This window comes from Carassius carassius, chromosome 32, assembly GCF_963082965.1.
Source record: "Carassius carassius chromosome 32, fCarCar2.1, whole genome shotgun sequence".
Classification (NCBI taxonomy): Eukaryota; Metazoa; Chordata; class Actinopteri; order Cypriniformes; family Cyprinidae; genus Carassius; species Carassius carassius.
Window position 1 is genome coordinate 21,832,955 of NC_081786.1, and position 25,409 is coordinate 21,858,363.

Genomic DNA, 25,409 nt, shown 5'->3' on the forward strand with positions numbered 1-25,409 from the left:
GAATTGTTGGTAAAGTAGTTGATGGGCCGGTAACTGAAAAGTTCCTCACAATGAGTCAAGATATATCTAGATGGAGATTTTAATACTCATCCTCCACCTACAGCAAACTTGCCTGAAAGCTGCATTTGCTCCCATTATATGTCAGAAGTTATGCTTCTATATGTTTGGTTGTTGTTGGTTGCACCATAGAGCCACGTGGTTAATTTAGGGCCAGATCCTGTCCTGGAGGACCCTGTTCCTGCAGAGTTTAGCTCTAACCCCAAATAAACACACCTGAACTAGCAAGACATCCAAACAGTTGTGTTGGAACAGGATGAAGCTAAACTCTGCAGGAGGCGATTTACCAGATTTTTGGACACCCTTGATTTAGGCTATAATGATTCTTTCTTTTGACTAACTTTGACCCAACTTCTGAGTTTACAGCCATGTAAACCCAGCTCAAGACCGACTGTATACATTTGTCCAGGTGATGTTAGTGATCGATGCAGCTGTGAGCCATCTTGATGACCTACATACATTGGAGGACTTCTTGTTGAACCTGGGCAGGAAGCACCAGGCAGTTGGGGTGAAGACTCAGTCCTTTACTGTGAGTACACTATGCCAACATGGTTTAGTTATGGTGACAGAAATTACATCTGTAACACTCAAGCATCAAAGATGACAGTGAGATTGACAGTGATCTTCAGGAGAGTCACAGTGATTTCCCAGACCATTGATTGATTGACTGGGTTCTTTCACATGTTCCCTAGGTGGTTGGAGAGTCCCTGCTTTATATGCTTCAGTCCAGCCTGGGTCCGGCTTACACGACACCGCTGCGCCAGGCTTGGCTCAATATGTACAGCATCGTGGTATCAGCCATGACCAGAGGCTGGGCTAAGAATGGCGAACATAAGTCCAACTGAGAAGGAGTTAGATGTGAGATTCACACTGGAACACCCTTGAGGCCACAAACTAACTACTCAAAAATCCTTTCGAAGAGTGAGGGGCTTGAATATTGGACCACCATTGGGAAAATCAGTTCATCTGAGTTGTATTTTGGCTCACTGAACGGTCCTAACTTTGGTAGCTTGGTCTAACTGCAAACTGAGATTGTAGATAACGAAGCCTATGAGGTTGAAGTATTCTTATTAAAAATGCAGGACATAGATAGTTTATGGTTGAAACTTCAAAAGCAAAATTTGCTTTGTACATATAGTAATGACTAAATGTATTTCCTTCAACTATTTTAAATGACTGTCTTGATGTTTTGATGTTTCATGTGAGCGTAAAACAGGTTTGACTATGCCCATGTGAGCTTGGTCAACTTGAAAAAAGTTTTATTCTGAAGCCTCTTGGAATCAATTTAGATGACGGCCTTTAAAGCCACAACAATTTAACCCTAAATTACACAGAATTAATGCTCCTGCCTGTGTGGTGTGTAGTTTAAGTTTACTGTAAGTTTAGTGATGTTCACTGCGCATGAACATAGTAGTATTTGGCAATATGGTCCAAATGATAGTATCAAAGACAATAAGCAATCAGTAGGCATGATTTTTTGACACCATCCAAATGTTCATGTGAAATGTTGTTTGCCATATTTTTCAACCATTAACAGTATTTCTGGCGATGAAAGTAAATGACGAGAACTGTTACATCTGAAATAGCTTTTGGAATTTTTAGACTGTTAATTCATAAACCTGTGCCATGTCATAAGTTTACATTTCCATTGTATGGGATTACACTCGACGCACTCTACTCCAAGGCTTACTTACGAAAGACTTGTGTAGACTGTTACTTCACGTAAAGTGACTGTTATATCATAGTGACTAGATGATTTGTTCACCTATTTACAATTGTAGATAGTCAAAATGTCTTTAAGCTAACTGACTCCAGTGGGTGTTAGCCATAAATAAGAATTTTATTTCACAATTTTCGTTAGCAATTTTTGTGAGTAATGTTTTTTAAAAATAGTAAATTGCATTAGTTGGCTTATTACAACCTTGTAAGTTAAGAACAAACACACACACTCTTATCTAAGATAAGAATATTTGTTGCCATAATTATGAGCTATAGAAAAATGTTCAAAGCGATGATAACCTTTTTGCTGCTATTCAATAGCTTTGTAGAAATGTTGTCCTCTTTATATAAGAGATATTTCTACATTTAAATGGTTCAGGCCAAGTATTTCAAAGTGCGTAGGACTGTCACAGATATTGAAACTGCGGGTATGTTACATTTTACATGTTACTTTATATGACAATACCTACTAGCCTTTTCTGTATATTTAGGTGTATGTGGAATGATTTTTTTAATTTTATGTATTGCTCAATGGTGCACTATTATACTTTATGTGTAATATATATATATATATATATATATATATATTTCTCTCTCTCTTTGAGACTGTTCTCTTTTTCTGAATATGTATGTACCACCTAATGGCTTTCCAATAACCTCTAAGATGTCTATCTTTATGGAATGACTAGCTTATTAGTATTGAGAATCTTTTATGAAGATGCAATGTTTACAACATTTTCAAATGATAGTTTATGTTTATTGACCATTGAAGTGTTGTGTGTGTGTAGTGTTTGCTTCTGTGCTTTTTCTCTTGATATTCTGTGACTGAATTGTCTCAATGTCTACCTCATTAAAGCAGCTGATATTAAACAGCGATGTTATGACCTGGCTCCTCAGTAACCAAAAAGTTATATTTCAATTACACTGTACATCCTTATTCCTCAGCCAGTCACCAATCAAACTAGAATCAGGATCCGTCAAGGCTCTATGTAAACATGTGTTGGAAGCTTATTTGTAATAAAGGACAGAAATAAAGAAAATCTTGCATATGGGTCTTTGCTGGAAATGAGTGTATGGATATTTCATTTCAATACAACCCGAATTCCGGAAAAGTTGGGACGTTTTTTAAATTTTAATAAAATGAAAACTAAAAGACTTTCAAATAACATGAGCCAATATTTTATTCACAATAGAACATAGATAACATAGCAAATGTTTAAACTGAGAAAGTTTACAATTTTATGCACAAAATGAGCTCATTTCAATTTTGATTTCTGCTACAGGTCTCAAAATAGTTGGGACGGGGCATGTTTACTATGGTGTAGCATCTCCTTTTCTTTTCAAAACAGTTTGAAGACGTCTGGGCATTGAGGCTATGAGTTGCTGGAGTTTTGCTGTTGGAATTTGGTCCCATTCTTGTCTTATATAGATTTCCAGCTGCTGAAGAGTTTGTGGTCGTCTTTGACGTATTTTTCGTTTAATGATGCGCCAAATGTTCTCTATAGGTGAAAGATCTGGACTGCAGGCAGGCCAGGTTAGCACCCGGACTCTTCTACGACGAAGCCATGCTGTTGTTATAGCTGCAGTATGTGGTTTTGCATTGTCCTGCTGAAATAAACAAGGCCTTCCCTGAAATAGACGTTGTTTGGAGGGAAGCATATGTTGCTCTAAAACCTTTATATACCTTTCAGCATTCACAGAGCCTTCCAAAACATGCAAGCTGCCCATACCGTATGCACTTATGCACCCCCATACCATCAGAGATGCTGGCTTTTGAACTGAACGCTGATAACATGCTGGAAGGTCTCCCTCCTCTTTAGCCCGGAGGACACGGCGTCCGTGATTTCCAACAAGAATGTCAAATTTGGACTCGTCTGACCATAAAACACTATTCCACTTTGAAATAGTCCATTTTAAATGAGCCTTGGCCCACAGGACACGACGGCGCTTCTGGACCATGTTCACATATGGCTTCCTTTTTGCATGATAGAGCTTTAGTTGGCATCTGCTGATGGCACGGCGGATTGTGTTTACCGACAGTGGTTTCTGAAAGTATTCCTGGGCCCATTTAGTAATGTCATTGACACAATCATGCCGATGAGTGATGCAGTGTCGTCTGAGAGCCCGAAGACCACGGGCATCCAATAAAGGTCTCCGGCCTTGTCCCTTACGCAAAGAGATTTCTCCAGTTTCTCTGAATCTTTTGATGATATTATGCACTAAAGATGATGAGATTTGCAAAGCCTTTGCAATTTGACGTTGAGGAACATTGTTTTTAAAGTTTTCCACAATTATTTACGCAGTCTTTCACAGATTGGAGAGCCTCTGCCCATCTTTACTTCTGAGAGACTCTGCTTCTCTAAGACAAAGCTTTTATAGCTAATCATGTTACAGACCTGATATCAATTAACTTAATTAATCACTAGATGTTCTCCCAGCTGAATCTTTTCAAAACTGCTTGCTTTTTTAGCCATTTGTTGCCCCCGTGCCAACTTTTTTGAGACCTGTAGCAGGCATTAAATTTTAAATGAGCTAATTAAGTGGATAAAAGTGTAAAATTTCTCAGTTTAAACATTTGCTATGTTATCTATGTTCTATTGTGAATCAAATATTGGCTCATGTGATATGAAATTCCTTTAGTTTTCATTTTATTAAAATTTAAAAAACGTCCCAACTTTTCCGGAATTCGGGTTGTATATTTGATCTCTCTATAAATCTCCTTGTCATATTTATAATATTAGAAGTCGATCTCAGCATACAGTGTCATACATTTACTTGGAAAAAGGATAACTGCTGAACTTCATTAACTTTAAGGTACATATAGTAACATTTTTACATGGCTAATTCTTAAATTACCCTAAATCCTAAATATGTATAGTTTCAGTCTTGCTGTGACTTAAATTTATTATGCTATTTATTTATCATAATGACCCCAAGTCCAACCCGTAAAAAACAACATTATTTCTACCATTAGTCATATAGTCATATTTTTATAATAACAATAAACAGTTTACTTTGACCCTACATTTTATGTTTATTTTTTTAGGGTTAAGTCTAATAATGGGCTTGCACATATCATTGCACTATGCTATATTATTTGCATTCAGTATACAGTTTTGTACACATAACAGAGATGAACCGTTGATAGGGCCAGTATGTGTAAAAAACTGTAAACATTATGAAAACCTGATATAAACTTGAAGAGAAACCTTGGTTTATTTCAAACCAAGGTTTCTCTTAGCTCATGTTATTGAAAAAAGTGCTCCCTTACTACCCTTTATTTTGAAATGGGAAAATTTCACAGAATAACAATGTTAAATAAAAAGCATTCTTCAGAAAATGCATAAATCAATCAATTAAAATATAGACATATAAAAGGATAGCTCACCCAAAAATGATGATTCTGGCATTAATTACTCACCCTCAAGGCCTTCATTCATCTTCAGAACACAAATTAAGATATTTTTTGATGAAATCCGAGAGCTTTCTGACCCTGAATAGACAGCAAGGGAACTGACACGTTTAAGGCCCAGAAAGGTAGACATTGTCAAAATAGTCCATGTGATATCCGTGGTTCAACCTTAACTTAGTGAAGCTACGAGAATACTTTTTGTGTGCAAAGAATACAAAAATTATTACTTTGTCATACACATGTACCGTGGTACTCTTGTGAACACACATCAAAGACTGACACAGAAGAGAATACATTTTTGAATGAAGTCGTTATTTAAATTTTTTTGTGCACAAAAGAATTCTAACATTACGGCTGATTCACTGATGTCACAGTGACTATTTTAACAATATCCTTACTACCTTTCTGAACCTTGAATATTTCAGATGTGTTGCAGTCTATTCATGATCAGAAAGCTCTCGGATTTCATCAAATATTTCTTAATTAGTGTTCTGAAGATGAACGAAGGTCTTAAAGGTTTGGAATGACATGAGGGTGAGTAATTAATGACAATTTTCATTTTTGAGTGAACTAACCCTTTAAGGCACGATTCAGGTCAAATTCTAATGTCCTTCTTTTTTCTTTTACAGAGTTAAATCTAAACCAAATTTCTATTAAATCCCATTAGTTATATCAACTGTAAGTCTTGAGGACACCGTTTCTTGAAGATGATCCTTATATAACACTGGCACACTGGCTTGAAGAAAAAAGAAATAGCATTTGTCTTATGTTATTCTTCACAATGTCCCAGTTCCAATAATCAGAAGGTTATGAAAAAATACTGTTTACGCCTTTGCACTCTCTGATGTGACACTGTCAGAGTAGATGAGATGGAGCAAAACTCCAGAAGCGAGAGCTGCTCACTGGGTTTGTGGATTCAATTACACTGCATCATTGTAAATGTCTTGAAGGCTGACTGTCAAGCCTAAGCATATTCTGCCTCACATATAAGAAGCAAAAACTGTGCCTCCAAAAATATCAGCGTCTATCCACCACTGCTATATAACACCATCTTTTTTTATTTATTTATGAGGCTCCTATTTGAAATGCATATGATTCCGGATTTAAAATTAATTGTGAATATTTCTAAGAATACCAAAGAATAGAAGCCACAAACACTTGTACTATATCTGCCCTAAAAGCTAAATAAAGTGTAAAATCGAGAGACGGTGGGAGAGTGGGAGAGAGACAGAGATAAAAAGGCGCAATAATAATAAAAACAATAAAAACAATACAGACTAGAGATCATTATTTTTAGAAAGTCTGCAATGTGTTGGAAGCAGGGCATTGGAAATTACCATGACAACCATGACAAGCAGAGTGAGAGAGTGTGTGGAGTGTTTGTATTTTGAGACTCAGACAGTAGAAAAGAGTTGTTGAGGACCAGAGAGTGCTGGACTGTGGCTTTGGGATCTATTTAAGCATTGACTGCATACAGTTCACACATATTTGTCTCAGTGTTCTGGTTTACTATCAATATCAAAATGATTCGCTTGACTCTACACTATCTTCATGTTATTTGGCTAATTTAAATGTATATTTAAGGATATAAAACAAACACATTACTGTGAAGTATAGGTACAGATTAAGATAATAGCATAAATATAGCTAGGAGATAAAATCATTTATAGATTGACAATATATTTTTACTTTCTTGGTGGTGCATCAAGTGCAGGCTAAAGGCTTTTTTAAATAAATGATGCATTGGCATCAAACCTACAATGCACGAGTCATTTGTTGATTCAGTAGATGCTCCGACAGAATCGGTGCAGTTCAACACTGTCATAAATCAAAAGTTGAGAAAAAGGCAACCAGCTTCAGGAGATTTTTGAGTTTTCAGTTTATACAACAAATATTTAAGAAACCTCAAAAATCTCCTACAAAAGAGAGTTGAGAAAACTCCGAAATCTCCTGAAGCTGGTTGCCTTAATCTTGTAAGTTTTGTCAACTTTTGATTTTTTTTTACAGTGAACAATGTAATAAAAGGTTTTCCTTTGCACTTTTGAAAAGTTTAGTGTACCAACAACAATCATTTAAAAAAAAAGTTCTAATAACTAAATGACTAAATTTACTGTGTTATGAATGACAGGCCAGTAGTTGTCGATGTCATCTTGTAAAGAAACACTATGTGCTTGCTCACATACCTATAGACTGAACATGAAATCATTCATGTTGTCATTGTCATGTGACCTGTGACTTCACTGCCATTCACAAATCATCTCCTGTGGACTAAAAGTGAAGTGTCCATTAGATGTGCACTGTGGAATCTCACCGGAAATAAAAGCTCATCCAGGGACTTTTTGCCTACTGTATTATGAATACTGTGAATTTAGACTCATAATATTCACATACTGTTTTTCACCTACTATGTATGCAATTTATTATACTATATGCAACTTTGGATGCACCGCGTCATGTTAGAAATATGTCATATACACTATGAGTAAATACCCAAATATGTAAATAGCCTCTAACAAAAGAGATGTTTTACGCATTCACAAATCACTAGTTGGTCATAAAAACCACTGGTATGATCTACTTGATGAGACTTTTTAATCTTTGAGTAAATTGGCCATTCATCACTGTGTGGTAACCAAGATCAAAGTTTGAACCGAACATTCCAAATTTGAAAAGCTAACTGTAACAGTTGTGCATTACTGTAGGATCAGTAGCTGTGTGGTTCATTCGACACCTTCCACGAGGGGTTTGTGGCACCTTACTGTACATGTCAGTCTCTGGTGTTGATGTTCCCTCTACTAATGAGAGTCTTTCTGTGACACAGCCTCTGCCAAAGTCTTCACACCTCTCCTCAACATCTCCACTAGTTTATCTCAGGATCCCACTAATGACAGGAAATACAAGACTGCACACAGTAAGCGGTCAGATGGTTATCAAATACTTTCTGCACATTTAAAGTTGTCGTAGTGTGTTTGCCAAGAAAATTGCAGCAGACTGTAACAGTAATTCCCAGAAAGAGTTCACACCACACATTTATGCCAAATTTAAAAGCAGTGCGGCTCGACATATCTGGGACGAAAAGTTATTAAGGGGGGACAAATCATGGGGTTGTCTTGCTCTTTTTAAATAAAATAGCTTGATGTAGCCTACAATGTAGAAATACTTTGTGAAGACATACTCACAAAGCAAGGCTTTCCTCATAGTCCATTTGAACAATTTATGGAAATTAGGCTGCTAAAGTTAGGCATTCATAATAAATCATAATCATCACAATTATGAAGTCACAACCATGACCATGTTAACATATGTCCACCTATATTTACATATCAACACATTTCGTACCCAGCAAACTTATTATTAGAAAATCGTAACTACCCCTTTAAAAGATTACAGTTAGCCAATTTTATTATTTACATACAGAAGTCTTAAAGGTACAGCAGAAAAACCATTTGCTTAAAAGAATTGTTGATCTACAAATCAAAGTCAAATCTCGTAATCTTAAACCTGTATGTACGGTGCCCCGGAGGTGGCATGTTCAGTTAATTTAGTTTAGTCATGGCCATGTTAGCCATGTTTTCTAATGGGAACATGATATTACTGTATGTTGTGGCCTCGAGATGCTATGAACGACATCCATTTCTCATGGCCATGAGTTTAATCCATAAACAAACCTGCATGACCAGAGCAACCCAGGATTGTCAGAGATGGATTCATTAACTTTTTATTTTTAATTCAGAAAATATTATATTATTATAGAAATTATTACATTATTAAATTATTATATTAGCCTTGGATAGCGAACTGTATTGCGAAGGTCATCATTCAAATTATACGGTGGCCGAGTGAGTTCAACACCCTGCAACTTCCGAAAACACATGCAAATAGAAAAAGCACCAGCAAATCAAGAAAACATCTTCATCAGTTTGACAGCAGGTGCTGCAAATGCTCACAACGCAAACAAATAAAGAAGTTCATTTGCAGTTTCTTTATTTGGTTTTTGTGAGCATTTTCAGTGTGTTTGTTGTCAAATTGATGAAGTTGTTTTCTTAATTTGCAGGTGTTTTTTTCTATTTGCAGTGCATTTTTTCTAATTTGATTGTGTTGTGCACATTTGCAGCGTGTGTGTTGTCAAATTGATAAAGTTGTTTTCTCACTTTGTAGCGTGTTGAGCTCTCTCGGCCACTGTAAATTAAGTTTATCATGAATAAATATTACATAAAGTGCGTAATATAAAATAGGCCTACAAGAATAAATTTTATCCATCCTACAGTCTTTTCCCTTTATTATTTGTATATTATTATTATTATTATTAGCCTACTATTATTGGTTATATTTTTTATATTCGTTTATATGAATTTTTTCCCTTTATTTCGATCTCTTCACTTTGATTATGCTGATTGGAATTTTTGCTGGAATGCAGTTTAAATTTAACATATATTTAATTTTATTTTGGCTAATTAATATACCGTAATTATAAATACTATAGTGTTTCGTTTGAAGAAATTAAGGAGTTAATCATTCATGTAGTTTCATTTGTAAAAGAAAACAAAACAGGCTTATTTCTCATCACACATGGACATTAATACAATCATGAAATCAAAACTTTATTGGCATAATTGTCAGGCATTTATTTGCAAAATATATGGTAGGCTAGCAACTGCTAGGATAATTATACAAAAAGTTAACTACGTAAAGCGATTCACGAATTAAAAGGGTAAGCAAACATAAAAATAATTATACAAATATACTTTCCCATTAATAATAATTCATCTTGGCCACAACATATTTTCACGTTCCCACAAGTTAGAATGTTGTGGCCACGACAAAACTAATTAAACTGACCATGTCACCTCCTGGGCACCGTAGATGACCTTTTTCTTTTGTGGTACATAAAATAAAATTATTTCTTCAAAATATAGCTGACATGAGGGTCTGTAAATAATGACTAATGTAAAACTGGTAGTGAATGTTGACTATAGTACAATTGGTCAAGCATAATAGTGCAAAAAAGAAAGATTAACTTGATCAAGATCCATGTGCTAATAAAATGCAAACATTCTAACATAACAGCTTGTTTCATAATAAATCAAGCTGTTCAGATGCACATGCACAGCAGGGGAGACAAACACAGGTAGCAGTCAAATAGGGAAAACAGTGGCAGTTCTATTCCAAGCATATGGCACAGAGGAGGAGAAAACAGCGTGTTCTGTTCCCAGGGGTATTCACCTCCTGAAGACTGTCCGCGTTTAGGAAGGTTGCTTAGGAGACAGAAGGAAAATGTCAAGCTAATTTTTTTCCTCCTGTATTGACATCTGCAACTGTGACAAGTGTCACTGCTCCCATAAGTGGAGCACATCACTGATGAAACATACCTTCACTTGGTCTTATTTTGCTCCCACTTTTGCAACATGGATGATTTTTTAACATCATATATTGAGAAAGAAGTCATTTAGTATTTTTTATCATTTCTGCACTGTCTCTACATTTCTAAGTTTGGATGTCACCTGCACTTTTTGTCATTTAAGCTTGACTACAGATCACATGACCTTCACAATTTGTAATTCTAATGGTATTCACAACTCATTTGCATAAGATTAAGGGCAGTTCATGGAAGACCTTTATTTCAATGGGAGTTGAATGACTACAGCTGATAATGAAACAAAGTTGATAAGAGATTAACGACAAAAATGTGAAGATATGCTAAGTGGCAACAATTAGCTTTGGTGCATAAGAATCGAAGAGAAACACAAACGTGAAACATTAGCTCAATTGGTAGAGCATTGCGCTATCAAACACAAGGTTGGGGGTTCGATTCCCTGGGAACACATGATAGGTTAAAAAATTGATAGCCTGAATGCACTGTAAGTTGCTTTGGATTAAAGCGTCTGCTAAAGGCATACATTTAAGATGTAATGTTATATTAAGTAGTATATGTAAATGGCACATTTTGTATTCTTTTTGCTACTTCAGGTGCTGTTTATGTGTCATATTTGCAGCATAAAATATAATATTTAGTATTTATATGTGTCATTTGAACAATAGTGCAAAACCTTGATTTTACTATCATTTAAACTGGTAATTTTCCACCTCTCTATAGCAATACACACTCACACACATAAATAATTAGGTTGACTGTGCAGGGCCAGGCCAAACTGTGGTAATTAGTATGCAGACTCACTTCTCTTCACAGCCTATCATTAGAGAGGTGAGCTGTGGCATACACTCAGCCACATTTGATGCCTCCAACATATTAATCACCACAACCATCGGGGAATTTTCACCCCCCTGAAAGGTAAACATCGGTGTAATTAATCCCGAAAAGTCCTTGCAAAGGCAAGTTGTGCTACTATGTCCACACAGGATCATTTGAACTTATTAACCTATTGCAGTTATTGTAAGTTACCGAGTAATTTTATCTATCTATCTATCTATCTATCTATCTATCTATCTATCTATCTATCTATCTATCTATCTATCTATCTATCTATCTATCTATCTATCTATCTATCTATCTATCCATCCATCCATCCATCCATCCATCCATCCATCCATCCATCCATCCATCCATCCATAGATAGATATCTATCATCATTTGGTAAGCCATTTTTATCTGACTGTGTGCATGGACACATGGTTGGGTCAGTGTCCTTGCAAAAGCACATCTCAGCACATGCATACAGACCAGAAGTGGCACAAACAAACAGCTCAGTATAAAATCGTAGAATGTTTTTTGTCTCCCGGTTGTTACTTCTGGAAAAATGTTTAGAATTTCAGATGTATCCACATTTTGGCCTTCCGTCAGATATCCCTGCCAGTTCTGCAAAAGAAAGGAAAATAATAGCTGAGACAAAAACCGCTGAATAGACTAAATTAACCAAAGACTGCTTGTGGATGGACATTCACAGCGATTCAAAGGGCAAATCAATTAAATATCAAAATATCTTTCATTTTTTATGGGTTTATTTTGTATTTCCACAAGCATCTGATGGTGGGACACATCTAATTCAATTTATCAGCTCTACTTAACCTATGGAACTTTCCACAGGGAAACTTCCATAACTGAGGTCCTGGAATATACTGTAACTTAATTCCTTTCTGGTAACCTACTGTTGTGGTCTTTATAACAAGTCTAAGGAACAGATATTTACAGGGGAAGAAATCATGAATTTTAAGAGGCTATGTCTAGAAGCTCAGTGAAGCAGAACATCATAGTCCACATTTTCTTCGGCCCCTTATGACTGAATGTGAATGTCCTACTTTTTGGAAGCATTTCTCATGTGCGGCTTCAGTTGTTGTGCTGCTGTGGTGTCTCATAACACACACACACACACACATATGCACATATAACACATGGTAATGACATCTAGTGTGCAGGAAAGACATAATTGGCAGTTTTCAAGTGTTGACGAGTCAAGTGACCACTGGCTATCTTCTGGTACGGCAGGAGATTTAATTAAGAGGCGACATTTTATTTTCTGAGTCTGAAGAACACTTATAGGAAAAATGTTTCGGAGAGTGCTGCACGAAACTAATTGTTTTTTTTTTCAACAAAATTTTTTGTGATTGCCCATGACAACATCTAGTGCATTGGGATTGGCCGAATACTTCAAGCGTGTGACAGAAATGTTATGCCCCTTAACATATTCTGATGTTGTCTAATAGAGCGACAAGACATAAACATAAAACCCATTACAACACGTGATTTAAACATAATTTCTAGTCGTGTCCTGTTTTGAAAGTCCAAGTGTCCATTCGGTTTGTGGCAACCACATGTAACAACCCCAGGCTGGACTTTGCTTCATTCACGGTGAAAGCCGATCCGGCGATTCACAGTACCAAGTTAATATATTTCCTCAGTGACCAGCACAGATCAGCCTCTTCGGGAAGGCCAAACAAAGTAGTTTCGCTTTCACAGTAAAACACACAGCGTCTATACGACATGGTGGTGGCGGCAACAACAACAATACTACAACGAGAATAAAAGGTACACCTTCTTTCTTTGAGTGAACATTTTGGTAGCATTATGCAAATCTTTCCACATAGTGATGTAGACATGTGGACGTGTTAGAACGAGCTGTTTTAGGGCGGTGTGGATGAGTCTTAACTTTTATAAAGAATATCTCTTTGGATTTGAGACTTTAGTCTTTGAAACTTTACAGATCTTCTTTATGCACCAAATGCTTGTAACACTCCAAAGAGAAAGGAAAAATTTAAATTGCATCATATGATCCCTTTAATGTAGATTTTATCACTATTTAAATCTTTCTACTTTAAAATTTCAAGTTTAATTCAGTGTGTTGACTTAAAGGGAACTTAAAGTTCACCCAAAAAATGAAAATTCTGTCATAAATTACTAACCCTAATGTTGTTCAAAACCAGTTCTACCAGAAAGACTCGGGAGATAAAATGTAAGAAGCATACATTTATTGACAACTCAGCAAGCATTATTTTAAATTTCTTTGGCGGAAGGCCCCGTCCATAGTTCGTAATCCGAGGGTAGCGGACCAGCATTTCCTGCCTGAAGACGAAGGCAGGGGCGCAGCCGACCCCCCTGGAAGGTAAGGACAGGACCATCCTGGTGGTGGTGGGGAGGGTGGAGGTTGTTATCGCGTCGGCATCTGCGAACTCAAACATGTGTAAGTCCCGATCTTTTATACCGAAGTATAAAGACGTGATTGGATAATGATGAAGGTAATTAGTGACAAAGTGATTGAGTCTTCCTGGCAGAGCTTAGGCTAAAGCTTTCATTAAAAACTTTGTTCATCTTCAGAACACAAATTAAGATATTTTCGATGAAAACAGAGCTTTGAAAGCAGAGGAATGCACACACAATGCATCGTAGTACTCTCATGAATGTGTCAAAGACTGTCATGTAAGAGAAGATATTTTTGAATAAATTTGGACTATTTTAATTATGCCATTACAACCTTTCTGGTCCTCAAACGTGGTAGTGGCATTGCTGTCTATTCAGGGTCAAAAAACTCTCAGATTTCATAAAAAAATATCTTAATTTGTGATCCGAAGATGAACAAAGGTCTTATGGGTTTGGAACAGCACAAGGGTGAGTAATTGATGACAGAATTTCCCTTTTACTAGTAGTTTCTGAGTAAAAATTATTTCAACACCAAATGTTTCTCAGTGTAGCACAAACAGTGCAGGACTAGTTAGGCTAGGGATTTGATTAAACATATAGAATGATGAAATAGAGACACTACTTAACAGCATAAAGTTTTTGTCAATTTAATTTTATACCCTTACGCCCTGTGCTGCTGCAATGTAAAAATGTGCAGCAATTTACTGTCATAAGCGCCCTGTCACATGACATGACACCTCAAGCCACATTCCGTAAACCAATACTGAATAAGTTGTATACATCAACAGCTTGCGAATACAAACAGAACAAAAATAAATATCAAAAAGTATCTCAAAAGAACAGTTTATCAGGGACAGTAGGTATTGAAGACATTGACTTGAGTGTTTGCATATGTTTGTGTATATAGATACTGTGAAGCCAATGATAATTAGTGTGAATTCGAAGCGATTGGAATGCAATTGTTTACTGTTGAACTGTATAGCAAGAAACACTTTTCCATAAGTATGCAGACACAAATATTTGGTTAATGCATTTGCCTTGTTGAATATGTTTAGTGTGCTAGGAATTAACTTGCTCAAACTGCTGCTTCGCCATGACAGTGGTTGACCTGAAAGACTAAAAATGACTGTAGAAGTCAACATGCAATGCAGATTTTAGCATTTTTATAAATAGTGGTCCGACACATTTCAGAAATCAAAATCAACAACTTAGCAAGAATCATTTACTTACTTGCACAGAGTATGTTTTGAGGCTAAGTCAGTTTAAAACTAAGGAATCTCTCACCTGCTTGATTCATTGGTGGAATGCGCTTTAGAATTTAGCTTCTTTGTTTTATCTTGCTCTGTAGTCCATGCAGCATATTGCAGTTCATGCTGGATTGTCAGACATAACTTTTTTTTCTGTTTACTTCTTAAAATCTGTTTCTTCAAGGCACAGCAAGAGAGCACGGTACAAATCACAACTCATTTACATTCAGTTTGGCAAGAAAACCCTCCACCCACCCCTTCCCTTCCAGTCCTAGAACCACTAGCAGCAAAGACCAAGAATACAAAATTTACTAAGAAAATTAAAGTGTTACAGCAGCCAGAGCAACACTTAACGGATCTAAAGACAGCTGCAGGCTGGTTTGAGCATGTAACAGAGTTAAACAACACGCAGTTGGAGACTGGAATCAGCCAATGACTTGCCATTTTCAGTTTGTCATAAGACTTCCTGTAATTCATTTTACAAACATATTTCATGAATTTAATGATTTCTAAAGGAATGTTCTAATTTCATTACCAAGCTCCATCAGCAACTTCAACTCATCCCTTAGTTTGTAAAAAGTAATAAACATACAATAAAAGTCAATGGCATTAGTCAATTGGACCAGAATAGATAATAAAATACATGATGTTTCAATTCTAAAACCACAAAATGTAAATGTTATCATGAAAAACCGCTTAGCCTACCTTAGTCTGATCAACTTTAGATCTTAATTTTTACTCTTTTGGATGATGTAAACCTAAAATGAATTAAAGTTAAAATAAAACACTTTTATATTAATATAAAGAGCTGGTGACTAAAATGCGCAACAACAATCCTTAGAAAGCGTGCTAATATTTCATGCATTTATGGCACAAATAGTAACATACAACTGAAACAAATTTGACTAAATACGAATATTAAAACAAATCATAGTTTATATAACTCATAGTTTATAATAACTGGTATTAAATCCTGAAGTAGGTAGGTATGAACTCAATGACTTAAGTGATTCTGAACATATACTGTAGGAATTACATAATTTGTTGGCCAAAAAAGACAATGCTTATTTGTAGAAGTCAGTGGCTATTTACTTGCCTGGAGCATTAATATAAATGGTTTTTCGAGCTTTAATCTTTCTGTAATGCTCCATAGACCATATTGTAAGTGCGTTACTGTAGAAACTGAGCGAGTTAAATTTATGCCAACAAAGCTTAAGGCTTTTTGATCATTCCTTTAGCATTTCTGTTTTTTTTTTGTTTTTTTTCCAACAAACTGATTGTTTTTGCAGATATTTTATTTTTTCAGTTCATTACGTGAAGTCTGCTAAATTAGACTGTATATTAGTCCTCACATATGAATGTCCTCACATCTCTACCACAGACCAAACAACTGACTGAACTTCACAGGAAAGGAAAAAACAAACAAATTATGGAATGAGTGCCTTATTGACTTTGAAATCTACTGTAGTGCCAATTGACTGCAGTATGCACAACACAACTGCTATTGTCACTGCAAAACAAACAATACCTGGGAGTGATTGACTCTGATGCACACTGCAATAGATGTTGAGGGTGTTAATGACAGTAATAATAATCTAATAATAGTAAACACATGAAAACAATGCACTCTCAGCATAATGTTGCACAATTACGTAACATTGCTAAAATACAAGTACTGAATAAAAATAACAGTAATAAGCACAAACTGCAACATCAGCAAAATGATTAATAATGAGCAAATAAGATTGGGATGTCTCAACTTTTTGGAGCTATACAATGTGACTATGCATTTTCTGTTGAAATACAATGTACCAAGCCTCAGTCAACCAAACCACCAGACACCCATTAACATCATTAGAGAGAAAAGAAAAATACAGAAGAAAGTAGAAAGCATAGTCCGAGCAAGAGAAGTGGCTGGCCTCTTTCTTTGACAGATCTTGGCTTTTATCCACTTCAGATACTTCTTTGAAAGCTCATCAAAGTCCTCCATGTCAGTGAATTCCCAACAAGCTTTTTGAAGCAGTCTGCATGGATGTCCGCAATTTGTTGTCTTTTACTCATAAATGGAGGTTGTAGAGGAAACATTTTGCAGCATAGTGCCTCTTTATCAGCCACTAGCTAAGATGAAGCATGGGGCTTGAGCGTTAGCGTGTGGGAAATGGGGACAGGTTGGTCACTGGAAACCCACAGGACTGTCCATGACAGGGCTCGGGCAGCTGGGATCTGGCTCTTCCTTGAGTTCAGTCTCCAAAGTTTCCTCCAGGTCCTTCTCCTCCACCCCTTCGGGGTCACGTACTGAGCTCTGGCTGTTCCCCATGGTGCCGTAGCTCTGGTGGGCTGGAGAGGGCATGGGAGTCAGGCCCAGCTCTGGCTCCAGCAAGACGGAGGCTATAAAAAGCTGAGGAAGGAAAGAACGAGAGGTGAGTAGGTGGACAACAAGAGTGTCATTATCTTAAAAGCTTCTTTTTTTGATTATGCAACATGCTACATGTGAAGTGCCTTTGACACTGTGAGTGGAAGCCTTAGAGGAGATGAGAGCAGAGAGACAAATTAATTTCATAAAGAGGATTTGAAATGAGAGTGTGATGAATGAAATGAGCTGTGACAGGATGAGCAGGTACAGTACATTAGCTGTGACTGTGGTGGAAACGGTGCTTCTTTCCGCATCAGTGAAGCCTCCTTCTGTCGTCTGATCGGACATCTGCAACAAAACAAAACAGCAATCAGTTTTAACTGCCTGAAGATATTATTTTCCAACAATTAAATCTCAATTAAATTATTTTCAAAGCCCATCTAAAATAATATCATTTCAGTGTTATCAAGGCTGCACTGTTGACAAATGCATCTAGTTCTCATAAACTTTCCTGTTTTTAAAATGTAACTTTGTTAATGTATGTACTCATTTGGGGGTATTCAAGAATGAAACAAATAACAATAAGCCAATTGCAAATAACAGTGACACTGCATTCAAGGTATTTATCTTTATCTTTTTTAGCTCATGTGCTCCCTGGGAATCACCGGATGCTAATAGCTGTTATTGCACGGCTCTGTGGAATACTTGATTCTGATTGGTCAGTCGCGACATTCCAAGGCATGTTATCCCTGGAAAACAACCTGTAAAAGCTAATAACACAGGCTCATCTGGGTAACAGCAGTCGGCGCTGTGCTCTTGCTTGAACTATTTTTTTTCTTGTTGGAAGCTTTGTGTTTGTTTAGCTAAATATTAAAACTTGAAACAAAATGGTGTACAATTATTTAATTATGTCATCCTGGTATGGCAGACTCGCTCTCGGTTCATACAAACCCAGCTGCTGCTGCTACGATTGTTTTGTATGCTGTAATGGATTATAAGAGAACTAACAAACTGGTAAGGTTTTAAAACATTTTCATCTTAATTATTTTATTACCTTAATTATTTTGTGGTGAAATGTCATGTAATACGTGGTTTGACTGCACCGTTTCCCTTAAATGTCCGTTTAGTTTGAATTTGCCGCTTGCGAATTTCCCAGGGAGCAAATGAGCTAAAAAAGATAAAGATAAATACCTTGAATGCAGTGTCACTGTTATTTGCAATTGGCTTATTGTTATTTGTTTCATTCTCGAATACCCCCAAATGAGTACATACATTAACAAAGTTACATTTTAAAAACAGAAAGGTTTATGAGAACTAGATGCATTTGTCAACAATGCAACCTTGATAACACTGAAATGATATTATTTTAGATGTTGAATATATTGCAGATATGCTCACTGAATATAAGCCTAACAGAGCACTCAGATCATTAGGATCGAGTCAGTTAGAAATACCAAGGGTTCACACAAAACAAGGAGAATCCGCCTTCAGTTACTATGCCTCCCACAGCTGGAATCAGCTTCCAGAAGAGATCAGATGTGCTAAAACTGGTCACATTTAAATCTAGATTTAAAACTCATCTGTTTAGCTGTGCATTTATTGAATGAGCACTGTGCAATGTCCGAACTGATTGCAATATATATTTTCACTGTTTTTTAAATTTAATTTTATGTAAAATCATTTTCTAACTGTTTTAAATTCATTTTAAATAAGTACAGTTTTAATAATTTTAAAAGTTTTAAAATTGCTTGTTTTATTCTTGTTATTATTTTTCTTCATTATTATTTTACTTTCTTTTATGTAAAGCACTTTGAATTACCATTGTGTACGAAATGTGCTATATAAATAAACTTGCCTTGCCTTGCCTTGCCTTGCTCGCAACTGCTGTCTTCACAAAAACTTTGCGTTCAAATATTTCAACTCAAATCAATATTTCGCATCTAATTATTTACTTATGTTGCAAGTAGCCATTTAAAGGCCATGTTGCAGGTTAACCACAACTTGCGATTAATGGGTACATAAATCACTCAAGATATGTATATCATTTTTAAAATGTCTCAAAAATGGTCTTAAAGACCTATTTTTTAAGTTTTTGGTATTAACGTTTTTTTACGCAACTCTGTGATGACGTCACGTTGGGGAGAAGTCGAGGAAAGGTAGCCTCAGCCTAGTATGATGCCGCGTTCCAGGCAACCTGTAACCCGTGTTTTTCCAACCTTAAACCCATGAAAGTGCACTGGAACGGCAATCAAACTCGTGACTTCCCACCCGTGAACTCGTGTCTCGTACTAGATGGATGTACTCCGAGTTCCGAGGTCACACAGCAGGCGAAACAACGATGACAGCCCCTACGGATAATACTGCCTACGGATGCAGTGTTTATGCAAGTGGCACACGTTGAATAAACGATTTTAGGTCAATGTAACGTTGCAATAAAATAAATAATCTAGTTACAATTCCTTGCGCTCAGAAAGTTTGGCGTAACTTGCCTGGAACGGTACAAAGTCGTTAGTTGTGGTATGAAATAGTGATGACGAGCTCAAAAACTCAGAACTAACGTTATAGCGACTGACTGGGATGAGGAAGAGGTGGCAAGAGCCAACATGTATGATGACCTGCAGCTGTGTAATTTCAAACCTGCCAGACGTGAGAGGGCAAATGAGGAATTGCCAAGAACTGATGTCCGTCTAAGCTTATTAAATGCATGGTCCGAGGAGAATGAGTGGAGAGTTGGTGAAGTGTCCTGGTGAGTTGCTATCGTTTAGCATCGCAGCAATGAGCGCTGGAGCTAGTCTACGAGCAGCAGTGCACAATAACGACACATATATTTTTTATATTTTTTACTGTCATTGAATAGCACTGAGTGAAAAATCATCGTTTTCTTCTAGTGGCAGTGATCATGACGTTAGTTCAGATAAGTACCGGTAACCTTTGTCATAGTGTCGTAAAACTGGTAAACTTTGTCTTTCTCATCTAGAAATAGAAAGCATCATGCTAGCTATATGTACGTTTCTAAGCGTTTATCTCTTCCTCCGGTGAAAATGTTGTTGTAAACGTAGCCGCGTGTGTGTCGCTGTGTTTGGCAGGTGCTTGTGTGGGCGGTGCCGTCCCATGGAAACTGCGCTGAAAAGCTTGTGCTGTAGGGAAGTGAGTGCGTTTGGGTCGCTGTTGGTCGATATCTCTCTGTCTGTCTGTCTATCTATCTATATATCTAGTCTATATCTATGTATATATATCTATGTATTTATCTATTTATCTATAATCTGCGCTATCTGAATACTCTCGTCTACTACTCGTCTCTCTCTAGTCACTCTCAATGCTCTCAAGGCGGGCTTTGGTAAATTCTCTCCCCAACGTGACGAGATGCAATGCATTGTGGGGGAAAGGAGACCGCTGTAAGATAGTACCTACTTTTTCGTATTATATTCCGTTTTGTGATACCCAACAACATAAACTACAATGGATAACAGTTTAAATGTTTATTACCAACAAGCAAATTGCACAAATTCGTTAAAAAATTAACCCTGCAACACGGCCTTTAATAAGCGGGCTCCGCTTCACGTAGAAGTCCGGATCACCCTGTTAAAATCCTAAACACAATGTTAATGTTGTGGCAATTTTCATGGAATAAAGCAAAAACAGACAATATCCTCAATATTGTGTCTAAAATTTGTTTAACTTTTGTATAGAATCAATAAAACAACAATATAACAGCTCATCATATCTAATTATATAATATAAATGTAATATGCCCCCATGTCCTTGTTAATTTCTGAAAATGAAAACATGTTAAACTGTCATAACAATAATGTCACAATGCAACAATGCATCAAGATCAAGGTTTAATCGCTGACCTGATAGCTTGTTGATCTGTCGGGTCGTAGTTTTTTCAGACAGAAGCCAAAGCAGGAGAAGGCAATACAGCACAAGAGAGTTATGAAAGTGAACAGACTGATGGGCTGCACTGGACCTGCACAAGAGATAAACCATGAGGTTTTGTTTTTATGTGGGACAGAATAGGAGACCTGATCTTGTGGTCTTGGTCTTAAGATCTCTCAAGACCACATAAACATGGCCTCGGACTGGGTCTGGGTCTCATTACTAGTCTCTTGGTTTGGGTCTGGTTTTGGAAATTTATTTTTTTATATGTACTTAGACAAGACCACAGTATTGTACAGTACTGCAATTTCCAAAAAAAAAAAAGAAATTACCAACAAAGTATCTTTACCATTACAGAGATTTTGCAAGGATTTTTTGACTCTAATTAGCAACTGTCAAAGTGGCTTAGCATTTAGAATTTATGCTGTAATAATTTCCACATTTTCTCCTTTCTAGTTCATTGTAAAAGGTCAGTCTGAATCTGAGCATTGGTGTCTAGATATTGGTCTGGATCTAGGCCTGGAGTGGTCTAGTCTTGTTCCAAGCTGGGGTCTTAAGGGGTCTGGTCTGGGTCTTGGAGTGACTTCTTGACTCCAAGTGAACATGTATTCTACAGTAAAACGTGAACACATTCAAATGTCGGCATTAGAGCATTTGTGAGCCTGGACCACAAAACCAGTCTTAAGTCACTGGGCTATATTTTTAGCAATAGCCAAAAAAAAAAACACTGTTCTTTTATGCCAAAAATCATTAGGATATTAAGTAAAGATCATGTTCCATGAAGATATTTTGTAATTTCCTACTGTAAATATATCGATGCTTAATTTTTGATTAGTAATATGAGTTGCTAAGAATTTCATCTCTTCAAAGGTGATTTTCTTAATATTTAGATTTTAGTGGACCCTCAGATTCCAGATTTTCAAATAGTTGTATCTCAGCCAAATATTGTCCGATCCTAATAAACTATAAATCAATGGAAAGCCTATTCATTCAGCTTTCAGATGATGTATACATCTCAATTTGAAAAATTTACACTTAAAGGGTTACTCCCCCCAAAAATGTTTATAGCTCCATTTTGACAAATCTGAGCTGTAAGCAGATGGCGTATGCTCTGCGCTGCGCCGATGCATTGTTTGCTTTCAAACCTAAGTGGTTTAAGTAAATACCTGTAAAAAAACGTATCCTTGTAGCTGGCTGATACTGAAGAGCGTACGCCATCTGCGTACAGCTAAGATTTGCCAAAATGTTGCTACACTTATTTGGAGAGACACAGAGGAGAGGAATTGTTGAATAAAGTCGTTATTTTAGTTTTCTTTGTGTACAAAAAGTATTGTCGTCTCTTCATAGCATTACGGTTGAACCACTGATGGCAGATGAACTATTCTGACGATGCTTTTCATACTTTTCTGGACCTTGACACTGTTATTTATTTGGCAGTCTATGGGACAGTCTCAAGCCTACTTGGTTTTATCCAAAATATCTTAAACTGTTTTCTGAAGATGAGGAAAGCTTTGACATGTTTGGAACGAAATGTGGGTAAGTGATTAATGACTAAATTTTCATTTTGGGACGGAGTATCCCTTTTAGACTGGTTTTGTGGTCCAGGGTCACGTTTGGTTTTCATCCATAGGCTATGCAGTGATTCTAGTAATGTTTTTAATTAATCTGAGAGGAAAGCCTTGGATTTATTTGGCACATTCTCAGAAAAAAAGGTACAAAAGATGTCACTGGGGCCATAACTTTTCAATAGGTACCCTTTAGATACAAAGGTGTATCTTTTGAAAAGGTATCGCCCAAGTGCAGCATTGTTTTTTTGTTTTTTTTAAATTTTATATGGTCTGGTCATATTTTTAACAAAGAAAAATATTTAATGCATGTACAAACTGGTGTTTTCAGAATTTTTGAGAAAATAACATATTTCCAGCCAGACATACTCAAGACCAAACTGAAACTCGTAAGACAGAGAATGGAAAAATAGATAGGTAGTGTATTTAATGCCAGTTCTTGTGCCTGACAGTCCCTATGAAGAGCTGTTTAATGGAAAAGAGCAGTGTGAATATTCTTAAAACATTCTTCTTTAGTGCACCACAGAAAAAAAAATAACAACAGTGTTTAGAATGACATTAATGTGAATAAATCATTATTCTCTTCTTAGGGGCAATCCTAGCAGTCTAATTATATTAGGCATGACATTTCTATGTGAACCTACCCAGTCTGAGCACAGAGAAGAACAGCAGCCAGAACATGCAGAGAATGGGTGCCACCACCACTTGACTGATGGCGGCCGAATGGATCCGCTGGCTGAGCTTTGTGGGTAGATAGGCATAGTAGATATTATAGCGATCTACCATGTGCTTCAGTACAAGGTACAGCAACCCTGCGAAATGAACAGAGATGAACTTTGATCTTTCTAAATAACAGTGTCATTTTTAAAAGTGCTTTTCAGATGGCCCAGCAGCAATGCTTTGCAGGTAAAGTCATTTTGTATGAAGTTTTCCTGACCTTGTATGCTACTGCAGAGGTATAATATTTATATATTTACCTGTTTACCTAGACTACACGTGAGTGCAAGTTGCCAAATGAATTCAGAACTAAGTGAAAAATCATGATGATGGATGTCAGTCTATAGTAAATAAACAGTCATGGTGTGTATTGGTGACAGAACAGGCGTGGAGTGGGCGTCTGGATCTCGGCTAGACGGGTCGGAGCGTCTGGAAGACTACAGTGGGTTCGCACCTAGCGGCCATGTCACACCGTGATACTGAGATGCTGTTGGAGATACGGCTCAGACGCCCACACACTGACTGAGGATGGGAACGAGGTATTAGAACAGGCACGGAGATAGAAATCAAGACTGACGGGAAAGAAAAAAGAGAGCTGTGGGTAAAAAGGAACAGAGAAAATGAGAGGAAAAAAAAAACACGACACAAGTGGTGCAGTGGAGACGACAGACAAATGGATTTGAGTGCAAATTGGGAGGAAAGAAAAAATTAGGGAGCGGAAAAGAAGTACTCAAAGAAAAGTCTGTTTATTGTTAAAATTACGCAGACTCACCAAAGGGAACAATGATGGGGCAGGTGATGCTGTAGGTCATACTGACTGAAAATATGCACATGGTCCAGGCATATTCAAGACCAAACTGAAACTCGTAGGCCTGACTCTGAGGATGAGAATGGAGAAACAGGTTGTTAGTGGATTTACTCTTATTTCTGGTGCTATGAACAGTAGTTGGATGGAAAAGAGCTGTGTGAAGATACTTCAAATGTTCTTCTTTAGTTTAATAGTGTGTGCATTTGGAACGACATGAACGTGAATAAGAATGTTAATAAAGAACTATTACTACAGAATAATGCTTTTTGGGAGGAGGGGTTCTAGACAATTACTATATATTAGTGCTGTCAAACGATTAATCACGATTAATCGCATCCAAAATAAAAGTTTTTGTTTACATAATATAAGTGTGTGTGAACTGTGCATATTTATTATGTATAAATACACGCACATGCATGTATATATTAAAAAATATATATATGTTAAGGTTATACATTTAAAATATTTCTATAAAATATCAATTATATGAATAAAAATATATGCATGGAAAAACAGAAATATTTACAAAACACCGTAATATACTGTATGTGTGTGTGTTTATATATACATAATAAATATACACAGTATACACACATTTGTGAGTCTTTAAGTCACAGGGGTTCAATTCATTTGGACAACTTTAAATGTGATTTACATTTATTTTACATTATTTACATTTTCTTTGCACCCTCAGATTCCAGATTTTCAAATAGTTGTATCTCAGCCAATTGTCATATCCTAACAAACCATACATCTAAGGAAAGCTTATTTATTCAGCTTTCAGATAATGTATAAATCTCAATTTCGAAAAATTTTAAGAAAATTTAATTTTACATTTAAGACTGGTTTAGTGGTCCAGGGTCACATATATTATGTGAACAAAACCTTTATTTTGGATGCGATTAATCTAGATGAATTGTTTCACAGTACTACTATATATTGATTATTATTTTACTTACTTTTAAGTTTAATTTTACATATACATACTACATACAGAGATGCTTACATTTATTTATATTTTTAAATAAACTAATACTTTTATTCAGCAAGGTTGCATTCAAT

The 25,409-nt window shown here is 36.5% G+C and overlaps 2 protein-coding genes across 2 annotated transcripts in view; one reads left to right on the forward strand and one right to left on the reverse strand.

Moving 5' to 3' along the window:
* The window catches only part of ngb (neuroglobin), a 3,314-nt gene extending 483 nt beyond the window's left edge, over positions 1-2,831 (forward strand). The window contains exons 2-3 of the mRNA XM_059521178.1: positions 417-586; positions 750-2,831. Coding sequence (XP_059377161.1) covers positions 417-586; positions 750-902 — 323 coding nt within the window. The 3' untranslated portion in view covers positions 903-2,831. The remainder of the gene's footprint in view (positions 1-416; positions 587-749) is intronic.
* A 13,524-nt stretch (positions 2,832-16,355) lies between these two features.
* Positions 16,356-25,409, reverse strand: part of tmem63c (transmembrane protein 63C) — a 44,470-nt gene continuing 35,416 nt past the window's right edge. Inside the window, exons 19-23 of the mRNA XM_059520765.1 lie at positions 24,312-24,417; positions 23,467-23,634; positions 21,233-21,348; positions 17,652-17,726; positions 16,356-17,423 (exon numbers count right to left, since the gene is read on the reverse strand). Of these exons, the coding sequence (XP_059376748.1) occupies positions 17,199-17,423; positions 17,652-17,726; positions 21,233-21,348; positions 23,467-23,634; positions 24,312-24,417 (690 nt within the window). The 3' untranslated portion in view covers positions 16,356-17,198. The remainder of the gene's footprint in view (positions 17,424-17,651; positions 17,727-21,232; positions 21,349-23,466; positions 23,635-24,311; positions 24,418-25,409) is intronic.